The sequence below is a fragment of the Otolemur garnettii genome, unplaced genomic scaffold, assembly GCF_000181295.1.
Source record: "Otolemur garnettii isolate 467f Iridium unplaced genomic scaffold, OtoGar3 scaffold00029, whole genome shotgun sequence".
Taxonomy (NCBI): domain Eukaryota; kingdom Metazoa; phylum Chordata; class Mammalia; order Primates; family Galagidae; genus Otolemur; species Otolemur garnettii.
Window position 1 is genome coordinate 15,963,690 of NW_003852424.1, and position 11,407 is coordinate 15,975,096.

The following is an 11,407-nucleotide window of genomic DNA, read 5'->3' on the forward strand; positions in this document are numbered from 1 at the left end:
AGCTGGGACTACAGGCGCCCGCCACAACGCCTGGCCATTTTTTTTTGGTTGCAGCCATCGTTGTTTGGCGGGCCCGGGCTGGGGATTTGAACCCGCCACCTTAGGTGTATGTGGCTGGTGCCTTAGCTGCTTGAGCCACAGGCGCCAAGCCAACTGTGCAGTTCTTTAATGCTCTGGGCCTTCAGGTGGCTCTTACCCCGGAGTCAGCTAAATGTGACCCTTATAGGCCCCTAGGTTTCACCTTTTTTGTGTTGGGAGTCCCCAAGCTCCTACCCAGCTGGGCCAAGCACATACCTAAAGACTTTGTGGTAGGAGGGAGGTGTGCCTGAGTTGTTCAGCGCCCCTCTCTGTGCTCATGGATACACACAGCTATTTCAGGAGACATAGATCAGAGTAGACACATATCTGTGGAGCCAAGGTCTGTCATTCCCAGGTCATGATCACTCTTCCTCTGTGGAGACACTTCCTAGACAAGTAAAATGTCTGTAGCTACTCTATTGTTTTTTTATTAAAAGACAGAGTTGGCTGAGCGCCTGTGGCTCAAGTGGCTAAGGTGCCAGCCACATACACCTAAAGTGCCAGGTTCGAATCCAGCCTGGGCCACCAAATAACAATGACGGCTGCAACCAAAAAATAGCCGGGCATTGGGGCGGGTGCCTGTGGTCCCAGCTACTTGGGAGGCTGAGGGCAGGAGACTTGCTTGAGTCCAGGAGTTGAAGGTTGCTGTGAGTTGTGATGCCACTGCACTCTACCCAGGGGTAAAGCTTGAGACTCTGTCTCAAAAAAAAAAAAAAAGAGACGGAGTCTCACTTTGTCTCCATCAGTAGATTATGGTGGCATCACAGCTCACAGCAACTTCCAGCTCTTGGGCTTAGGTGATTCTCTTGCCTCAGCCTCCCCAGTAGCTGGGACTATAGGTGCCTGCCACAACGCCTGGCTATTTTTTTTTTTTTTGGCCAGGGCTGGGTTTGAACCCACCACTTGCAGTATATGGGGCCGGCACCCTACTCACTGAGCCACAGGCGCCACCGTAGCCACTCTTTTGTAAGAGTACATTTTAATGCCCCCAAAAGGAGCAGGGGATGTGATCTTAGAATAAGCAGCAGTCCTTCCCCATAAGGGACAGTTGGCAATGAACCTGGTGGGACTCTTGGGTTTCTGTGAAGGGTTTGTGAGGACAGGCGAACCTGGGGCTAGCCCTTGAGAAAGTGCTCTTTCCCCAGGGACCCAGAGTTCGTCTTCTATGACCAGCTGAAGCAGGTGATGAACGCATACAGGTGAGTGGTATCAGCAGACCAGGAGCACATTGCCCAAGTTGCATCCAAGGGGACATGGCCCACGGGTGTCTAGTCCTGTTGGCTGACCGCATGGTGCCCATCCATCTTCCAGAGTCAAGCCGGCCATTTTTGACCTGCTTCTGGCTGTCTGCATTGGCGCCTACCTCGGGATGGCCTACACGGCAGTGCAGGTGAGCACCTCAAGGATGGTGGGCAGTGATATCACTCCCAGGCCAGGCATGTCCTAGTCCCAGTCTATAAGTAGGTGTGGGCTTGGTGACCACCCCATGCCACTAATACCCTCATCCCCACCATACCCCATAGCACTTTGGCCTCCTCTACAAGACAGTCCAGAGATTGCTCGTGAAGGCCAAGGCACAATGACATGGCCACTTGCAGCCCCTGCCTACCTGCCTGCGCCCCTCTTTGCTGCCCCCCAGCCAGCGGGCCCACGCACAAGTGAGTGGACGCTTCCCTGCCACCTCTACCAGTCCTGGGTGGCCCTGGTGGGACAGGCCCCATCCTCCCCCGCTCTAGGGAGACACTGAATTACAGAGACTGTCTGTGTTGCTCTCTAGGACTGGGGGGAGTCTTTCTTTTTCTCTTGTCTTTGAACTTCCTTGGAGGAGAACCTGATAGAGGTCCCGGGGCCAGGATATGGACTTAAGAATGAGCCGTGGATGAGCCCCAGCCCCGGGAGCACATGTGCACAATTGCAGAGGACATGTCGGGACCTGCCCCTCCCCACCTGCAGCCTCAGTTGTCCCTCCTGCCCATGAGAATGGACATAGGGTTGGGCCTGGATCTGTCTTACCTGGCCTTATGTGCTCTGGTGACTGGGATGACGGCAATTTCTTTCTGCCCTCTTGTCTAAAGGGCAGTACCGGCCTCTGGTTCCTGGATTCCAGGCCCTATCCCCAGCCCAACTGTCCAGGCGGCTGTACCTCCTGGCCATTGGGTCTGACAACAGCAAATGTGATTGTTGCAGAGCTTCTGTCCCTCCCTGCCAGCCAGAGGAGGTGTCTGGGCCTGGGCTCAGACCCTGAGCCAGTTCCTGGTGTGTTTTAATTTGGTGCGCGACCCCAGGCTTTCCATGCTTCCCCATGACCTGCGTGTCTGCTGTGGGGGTCTGGGTGCTGGGATTCCAGGAGCAGGAGGCAGCCCTGGAGGAGAGGGGAGGGCTCCGGCCCTGGGCCTCAGTATCCTGCCTATAAAGAGGAGGACATGTTCTAAGGGCATTTGTACCTCCGCATGTTCCTTGTGTGCCCCGGGAGCCGTTGACCCTACAAACCAGGTGCCATGTGGGGTGTGAGCCCCTCAAGAGGGTTGGAGGAGGAGGTTGGAACTAACCTCAGGGAGACCAAGGTGTGTTTGTTCATTAGCAATATAATCCATGACATGTTTGCCAGGTGAGGCTTGATGGTGGGAGAAGAATGGGAGGGTTCTGACCTGGTACCTGCTGAGGTCTCCCCGTGACCACCTGGGTGGTGTTTTGATCCCAGTGGCCATGAACCAGCCCTTCAGAGCAGAGGAACCTGCTGGGTAGGATCTGGGGGTCTGTGGCTTCAGGCATCACTTTCTTGGCCCAGCATCTCTGTCCCTGGATACAGCCCTGGCTGTCCCTCTTGAACCTGTGGCTTGGAGGGGTAAGGGGATGGCCTGACCCCCACCTGTTCCCTCCTATCCACTGTGCTGGGTGCCCCCTTCCCCCAGAGACTGTCCACTGAGGGCCCTGTCAGCCTGGCTCACCACTGGCATTTGTGCTCAGGCCTCCACCCCATCAATGTGGCAGATCAGATGTACTGTAGTGCTGGCCAGCAGTTTTCTGTCTGGATATCCCTGAGCTGCTCAGGTGAATCAGAATGGACAGGCTGGCTAGCTGGAGCTCAGGCTGGTTGTGGGACACAGCTGGCTCATGAGAAATAAAGCCATATTGAATGATTGTTTGCCAGTGTCTTTTCTGGGGGCCTTGATGACTCAGCTGTGCTGAGAGGTGATGGGGAGTGGCCAGGGCCTTGATGACCATTCTGCTCTGCTGAGGGAAATGCCAGCCCTCTCTGGGCCACTTCTGTGAGAAGAACAAGGCCACAGCACCACTGACTACTGAGCCCAGACTCCCCCAGGTGTGAATGGAGGTGGGAACCAGCCTGCCAGGCTCTGGGTCATGTGGGTGACATGCAGTCATTTCTTGGGACTGCCACCCTTACAAAGCACCATAAACCATGCACAACATGCCCTGGCTTGTTCCTAGAGACCAGAAGTCTAAGATCTTAGTGTCTCACAGGGTTTTACTCCCTGAGGTTCCAGGAGGGTCCTTCCTATTTCTGACTGCCCCAGGCCTCCCTTGGCTGAGCCTGCCTTCTGTCCTCACCTTTTTGTCCTTTTTGAGGATAGTAGGATGTTGGGTTAGGAACCACCCCCACTAGAGTGCAGCGTCACCTAAGGATCTCTATAAAGGTCCTATTTCCAAATAAGGCCACATCCTGAAATTCTGGGGGTTACATTGTCAACCCAAGGCAGGAGATGGTCACTGGGTTATGTGAGAGCTGTTTCCCCCCCATCTAGCCACCTCAGCCCCAACAGGTTCTAGGCAGGTCCTGGTAGTGCGCTGTCCCCAGCTAGTTTGGGTTTCCAAGGGCCACAGAGGGGATGATGATCTGAAGCTTATCCCGCCTGGGTTCTGCCTGGCATCTGAGGCCCTGCCTGGTACACCCAGTTCTCTGAACAAACACCAGTCAAGCTGTTTCTGAGAAGCTGGGGATTTGGCCATCAACAAAGAAGATTCCCCACCCTCACAGCCTTGGTGTTCTAGGGGGAGAACAAACAGATGTGCTGCAAGGAAAAGGAAGGAAAGAAGTGAGGAGGGGTATATCGAGGCCTGGGGGAACACAGGATGTGACTCCGAGCCAGGGAGGGAGGAGCCTGAGGACTGTGAGCCAAAGAGACCTGAGTGATGAGCCAGCCAGGGAGAAACCCAGAGGATGTTCTAGGTGGAGAAAACAGCCTGTGCAAAGACCCTGAGGCAGGACCACGCCTGGCTAGTTGAGAGACAGCAAAGAGGCCTGGTGTGTCTGGAGAAAAGTTAGGAGGTGGAGACAGAGGGGACAGTGCAGGTCATATAGGGCCTGGTCAGCCTCAGAGAGGGCTTTGAACCTGAGGGAGGAGGGAGCCATGGAGGATTGTGGGCAGAGGAGGGAAGGGCCCTGCCTCAGGTGCTCATATTCTCCCTCTGGTGGCTGCTGAAGAGAGTACAGGTTGTGGGGGTCCATGTGGGAATCACAGGGGCAAGGGGAGGGGGGCCAGGGCAGAGGGGACCTGGCTTGTTCAGGTGGACAGAACTGGAACTTAACCAAGTGGAGAAAGAAGAAGGGTGGATTTGTCCTCTCCCTGCCATGATCCACAGATTTTTTGGAAATGAGTATGAAGGGCCATATCCTTGAGGCTTCCTAGGTGAGTCCCATATCCCTAAGGTCAAAGCTACCACTTCTCAGACAGGAAGTTTTAAAGACTAGCAGGGGCTCAGGATTGGAGACAGAGCCTAGAACTGTATGCTGTGTCTACCAGGAACAAGCAGTGGAGAAGATCATTCCATGGGGAGGGGAAAGAGGAACCCAGAACCTCTATGAAGCCAACATAAGGGCCTGAAGCAAAGGAAAGGTGGGTGGCAGAAAAAGAAAAGATGCCCCTTGGACACTTGAACATGTGGGGTTGCAGACTGGCTGGCCATAGCTGGTGACCACCAGGGACCTGGGGTGAGGGCACCCAGCTGGCTTGGTGGCCAGGTGGAGGCCTAGCCCCCAGATTCTGCATGCCACTGGGGGATGTGGGTTGTGCCTCCCAGGGCCAAATTTTCCCAATTTGAGGAGCTCTGATATTCCAGGGCTTTGACCTTCTCAGGGTCCAGTGATGTTGAGAGGGGATGAAGTTTGCCCATTCCTCTTTTGCTCACACAGAAGGCAGCTTTGGTTCTAGTGTGGACTCTGGCAAAACTCGCATTGCAGAGGAAAAGCCAGTCCATCATCTTCTAGTAACATACTCAGATACTTCTTTCTCTTTCTTACACAAAAAGTTCTATTGATTATAACCAAGCAAACAAATGTCACCAATAAGCCAAGCTGGCAAAGATACCACCAATATGTTGGTATTTTTTAATTCAATTTATTTTCCCAGTGTTTCTGGGTATATGTATGTGTGTACATGAAAGCTTGTTTTGAGAATAGGATAATAGGATTCATTCTACCAAAAATTTTAAAGTATTTTTATTTATAAGCCACACTTTCTAGGCATAACTAGTACATATTTATTTATCTATTTTAGGAACAGGGTCTCACACTTGCCCAGTCTGGAGTACAATGGTGTCATCACAGTTCACTGTAGCTTAAAACTACTGGGCTCAATGATCTTCCTGCCTCAGCCTCCTGAGCAACAGGGACTACAGGCACCCACCACACCCGACTAATTTTTCTTATTTTGTGTAGAAATGGGTTCTTGCTGTGTTGCCCAAGCTGGTCTCAAACTCCTGGTTTCAAGCGAGCCTCTTTCCTCAGCCTCCCAGAACGATGGCACATATGTAAAGTGTGCAATGTTGGCTCACACTCATGATCCTAGCTCTCTGAAAGGTTGAGGCTAGAGAATCACTTGAGCTCAGGAGTTCGAGACCAGCCTGAGCAAGAGTGAGACCCTGTCTCTAGCAAAAATAGAAAAACTAGGCTGGTGTCATGGCAGGTGCCCAGAGACTCAGCTACTTGAGAGACTGGGTTAGGAGCTGAGGTAGGAGGATTGTTTGAGTCCAGGAATTTGAGGCTTCTATGAGCTATGATGATGCCATGGTACTTCAGCCTGGGCAATAGAGAGAGAAAACTTAAGAAAAAAAAAAAAAAGAAAAAGAAAGAAAAAAGGAAAGAAGGGAGGGAGGGAGGAAGAAAGGAAGATGTCATGTAAGTAGTACTGATGCCCCTACATTGGATAAAAATAAAATAAAATAAAAAACCTCAGAAAGTAACTGATGTGGGTGAGGATACAGAGAAATTGGAACTTTTGTGCATTGCTCGTAGGCATGCAAAATGGTACAGGCACTGTGGAAAACAGTCGTCTGACAGTTCCTCAGAAAATTAAAAATAGAATTGCCACAAGACCCAGCAAGTCCACTCTTGAGTGTGTGTCCAAAAGAATCTAAAGCAAGGACTCAAATAGATACTCAGGCATCCATGTTTATAGCAGCACAATTCACAGCAGCCAGAAAGTAGAGCAACCAGTGTCCCTGGACAGACAGACAGACAAACACAATGAGGCCCATCCATGTACTAGAATATTATGAAGCCAAGAAAAGGAACAAGGCTCTGACACCAGCTACAACATATGGACCTTGAGGACATCGTGCTCAGTGAGAGAAGCCAGACGCAGAAGGGCACATAGTGTGACTCCACTCATAGGAGGTCCCTAGAGTTGCCAGAGTCACAGACACATTAAGTGGAAAGGGGGCGGTGAGTTAACTATTTCATAGGGAAAGAGTTCCAGTTTGGGAGGATGAGAAATTTCTGGAGATGGGGGGTGGTGATGGTTGCACAGCAATGTGAATGTGCTTGATGCTGCTGAGCTGTGCACTGAAAAATTGTTAAGAAGGTAAATTTTGTTATGTGTATTTTATCACAATTTTAAAAGAAAAAAAAATAGTACCAGATCCCATAGAGCTGGCAAAATACATAAAAGTGAAAGATGTAAGAAGCTGTGTCCTGGGAACTTCTGGGTGCCTGGACTTGCCCCTCTGAGAAAAGGGAAAACAGCAGTCTCTGCTGTGCCTGGCATGTGGCAGATGATTGGTCAGTGTCACCATCAACTGGACAAACACGGGGGCCTGGAGGGTGCTCAGGATTCCTGGCAAGGCACAGACGGTGTGACACTGATGGCGTGGGTTTGAGACTAGGCAGCCAGAGAGACTAGTTGATTTTGAGAAGCTAGGGGTTCTGTTGGGCACCAAATAAAAAAGAATAAACCATGTTGGCTTGGATGCCCACATCCTCCAACTGACAGCCGTGGCTGCTAAATCAGCTCTAGTTCCTTTCCTGTTTTGAAAGACTTTCTTGATTCTAAAGCAATTCACGGTCAACGTGGGAAGAGAAGAAAAATGCAAAGAAGAAAGAAAAATCCAAAGGGAAGAGGAAAAAAAGGCTTGCAAATCACTTTTAACCCTTGACGTTCTTGTATTCAGTCCCCAGGTATTTGCTGAGCCTCGCTGGGTGCTGCCCCTGGGCAGGAAGGTGGCTTTCTTGCAGACAGAGCCCTCCTCAGCAAAGGGGAAGGCTGAGGCTGCAGGGGTGAGCACAGCAGTGATGATGGACATACAGGCAGCTGTAGTAGCCCCGAGGAGGCACCTCCCCTGGGCTGGACCAGAAAGGAGAACTTTCAGGACGAGGTGATTCCTTAGCTGAGTCTCAGAGATGAAACCAGAGTGAGAAGAAAAACAACATAGAGTAACAAGGTAGAGAAGCCCAGCAGTGGGGCTGGGTGTCCTTGAGATGGGCAAGCCGGGAGGGCTTCTGTGAGGGCATGGATTCTGGGGGAAAGGGCATTCTAGGACAGTCTTGGCAATGTCTGGAGGTGTTTCTGATGTGTTCCTGGCTTGGAGTGGGTTGAGGCCAGAGACACTGCTCAGCACTCTGCAATGCCCAAGATGACCCCACTGTAGAGGATGATCTGAGCCTGCCTATCAACAGTGTCAGTAGAGCAAAAACTGTGGTCTAAGATCCAGACATTCTCCTGAGAGAATGAGGAGTAGATGAGTGCAAAGGTCCTGGGGCAGGTGTATAAAGAAACACAAGTCCCCCAGGCTCTGCCTCCTCAATGATAGTCCATAGCATGGACCTCCTGCAACCACACCAGTGGAGACCAGCTAATAATCAGAGAACCAGCCTTGTGGTCTTAAATGCTCCCAGGTGTGTAGCTTCAATGTCCTCTGCCCTGTCAAGAAATAAATTGCTAGGATGAGTGTCCTTTAGGAAGTGAAATGTTGGATTTAAGCACCTGGAGAACAGACTCAAGCTTGACCAGGCTTTTGTTGTTTTGGGTGGAAAAAAAAGGAGGAAGGAACAACAACAAAAAAAGGCATCTTTTGGCTCATGGGAAGGTTGGCAAGTTCCTCTTTTGATTCTTTATAATGCCTCTCCACGCACCTCAGAGAACCACAGGGATTGAGCATCTTGTGTGAGTCTCCATGGAGACGGAGCCTAACTCTGGCCTGGCTCCACCAGCCTAGGAGTCTCGCTGTGCCTGGCCTTACCACCTGGTTCTGCATGGGGACATTGTAAGAGGACCCCTGACCTGGCTTAACTCCCCACTCAGCCTGATGTTCTCCCCCCATCTGGGGGTGGCCAGATAGCCATCAGTACAAATGATGACAAATTGACATTTATTGAGCACTAAAGATGTTGCAGGCACTATGCCAAGCCCACAGGTTAGCTCATTGAATCCACACTCAAGGGCATCACCCTTTTCTCTCTGTTTATCCACTTGGCAAATAAGGAAACTGAGGCTCAGCTGCCTGAGGCATGAAGAGGGATTGTGGGAGGGATGTGGCCTCTGGGGTTGGGCTAGGTGGGTTCAAGTCCCAGCACTCTTGCTGTGTGACTGCATGGGTGCCTTAACCTCTTTGGTCCTCAGTTCTCCCCTCTCTGTAAAACAGATGGACATTTCATATAAATGGAATCAGACACTATTATGTCTTTCTGTGTCTGGCTTCTCTCAAGTCTGTAACCTGTGTCAGAGCCTTATTTTTTTCATGGCTGAGCAATATTCTATTGTGTGGATGGGCCACAAACAAAACATAGTCTATCCCTATGGTGCAATGTTACTTATCTTGATGACTGAACATTTTGGTTCCTGACCTTGAATTTTACACCCAGGGCAAGTGTCTAACTTGCTTCATTCAAGTCTTGGCCCTGAGGGTTGCATTAATATCTCAAATATGTTGTTTGGTGCCTGAGGTGGAGCTCCTCCCTGCAACCATCACTTCCAGCCTGGCCTCCTGCTACCCTAGTCACTCATTTCTTGCTATTCCTCCAGTTTGCAGGGCTGTTCCCTACCCCAGGGCCTTTGCACTTGATTCACTCATCACATCCTCACCCAAAGGTCATCCCCTTTGTGCATCCTTCCCTAAATTTGCCTTCTAAAGCCTCCACTATTTCCTTTGCTGCATTTGCTGTCCAAAAATATTCAGGACACGTGTGTGGCTCATGCCTATAATCCCAGCACTCTGGGAGGCTGGGGTGGGTGAACTGCTTGAGCTTACAAGTTTGAGACCAGCCTGAGCACAAGCAAGACCTTGTCTATACTGAAAATAGAAGAACTGAGGCAAGAGGATTGCTTTGAGCCCAAGATTTGGAGGTTGCTGTGAACTACGATGATGCCATGGCACTCTACCCAGGGCAATAGCTTAAGACTCTGTCTCAAATAAATAAATAAAAATAAATAAATGTCCCTATTCATACCAACCTCAGGGATTTGTCATGTGGATTAAATGAGCTAGTGCCCCCTGAGCACTTAGCACAGAGCCTGGAAAGAGTTATGCGGTTTATCAACATCAAGTATGCTATTAATATACCATATTAAAATAAAAGACAATTTACTCTCTCTTCTCCTCCACTCTCCTCTTCGCTCTCCTCTTTTTCTCTCTCCCCTTTTCTCTTCTCTTTTCTCTCCTCCTTGGTGCTGCTCTGCAGCCTCCCTCCCCCACCAATAAAGACCTTTCTTACAAGCAAAAAGAAAAAAAAATGAATAAAAGACAATTTAAAATGGGCGAACAAAAAAGGAAGACTGAGAAAGGAGGTAATGGTAGCTAAACGATTTTAGTCAAGGTGGACAGAGAAAGTAACATAGGATTGAAGGAATGAGCCATGCACTGTCTGGGCAAGGTTTTCCAGGCAGAGGGCACTGTTAGTGCAAAGGCCCTGGGGCAGGACTGTGCCTGGCAATTGGAGGTACAGCAAGGAGACCCCTGTGGCTGGAGCAGAATGAAGAGGGGAAGGCACTGTTGGGAGGAGGATGGAGCAGTTCATGCAGGGCCTTAGGAAGGGCTTTAATTTTGGAACATCTGTGGGGAGTTTCAAGCAGAGCTGACATGGGCACAGTGGCTCCCTGTAATCCTTGAAGTTTGGTAGGTTGAGGCAGGAGGATTGCTTGAGGCCAGGCCAGCTTGAGCAACATAGCAAGACCCTATCTCTACAAAAATAAGAAAAAATTAGGCAGGCATGGTGGTGAACCTGTCATTACAGCTATTCAGGAGAGTGAAGCAGGAGGAAACTTTAGTCCAGGAGTTCATAGCTGCAGTGAACTATGATTTACCACTGCACTCTAGCTTGGGGGACAGACAGAGACCCTATCTCAAGAAAAAAAAAGTTATAAACTTAAAAGTGCTACCACAGTACCTAGAATATAGCATTATCGAAGTGTCCCATCTTGTTGCTGATTTTAAATAAGCATTCTGGAGAACTGTGACCTACTTTTAGTACTTTTCCTGTTGTAATTAGTGAGCTCCTGTGTTTCTTCTTGTTGCTAATTTTGTTATTATTATTGATGAGTTATCTAGGTAGAGTGCCAAGGACACTTTCTATAGGTAGGCACCCTGTAGAAATGGAAGCTACGTTTGGTATTTCTCCCGTTGCTGTGGTTGGTGGGAGCCAGCATCCCTCTTGTTACGCTATTATTATTGTCATCAATGAGTTACCTAATGCACCCTATGGAACCAGGAGCTCCTCTGCCATTCCTTCTGTCTCTGTGGGAAATGTGTTCCTTCTTGTTGTTGATGTTTTAATTATTATTACTATTACTGTTATTATTATTGATAAGTTACCTCAGGTGCCAGGCACACCTTCCATAGGTGCGCACCCTATGGAATCGGAGTTCCTGTCATTCCTCCTGTCGCTGTAGGAGCCATGTCCCTTCCGACAGCTGGCGTTGGCACCATTTATTATCGCTGTCCCTGAGCTCCCCACCCGAAGCGCAGGGACCCCTCCCACAGGTGCGCCGCCCGCAGACCCGGCGTCCTTCCGGGGCTGCGGCGGGCGTGAGCCTCAGTTTCCCCCCGCGGAGGGGGGCGCGGAGGGCGCGCGGGCGACCACCAGGGGGCGCGGCGGGGC

General features: G+C 50.3%; 1 protein-coding gene across 3 annotated transcripts in view; it reads left to right on the forward strand.

The window, feature by feature from the left end:
• NCLN (nicalin) overlaps positions 1-3,220 on the forward strand; it is a 17,923-nt gene extending 14,703 nt beyond the window's left edge. For 2 of the 3 annotated variants that reach the window (XM_003788728.3, XM_012804552.2), the window contains exons 13-15: positions 1,224-1,277; positions 1,390-1,468; positions 1,602-3,220. In XM_003788728.3, coding sequence (XP_003788776.1) covers positions 1,224-1,277; positions 1,390-1,468; positions 1,602-1,661 — 193 coding nt within the window. In that variant the 3' untranslated portion in view covers positions 1,662-3,220. The remainder of the gene's footprint in view (positions 1-1,223; positions 1,278-1,389; positions 1,469-1,601) is intronic. The other variant, XR_002773143.1, reaches the window with a different exon arrangement.
• The last annotated feature ends 8,187 nt before the right edge of the window (positions 3,221-11,407 follow it).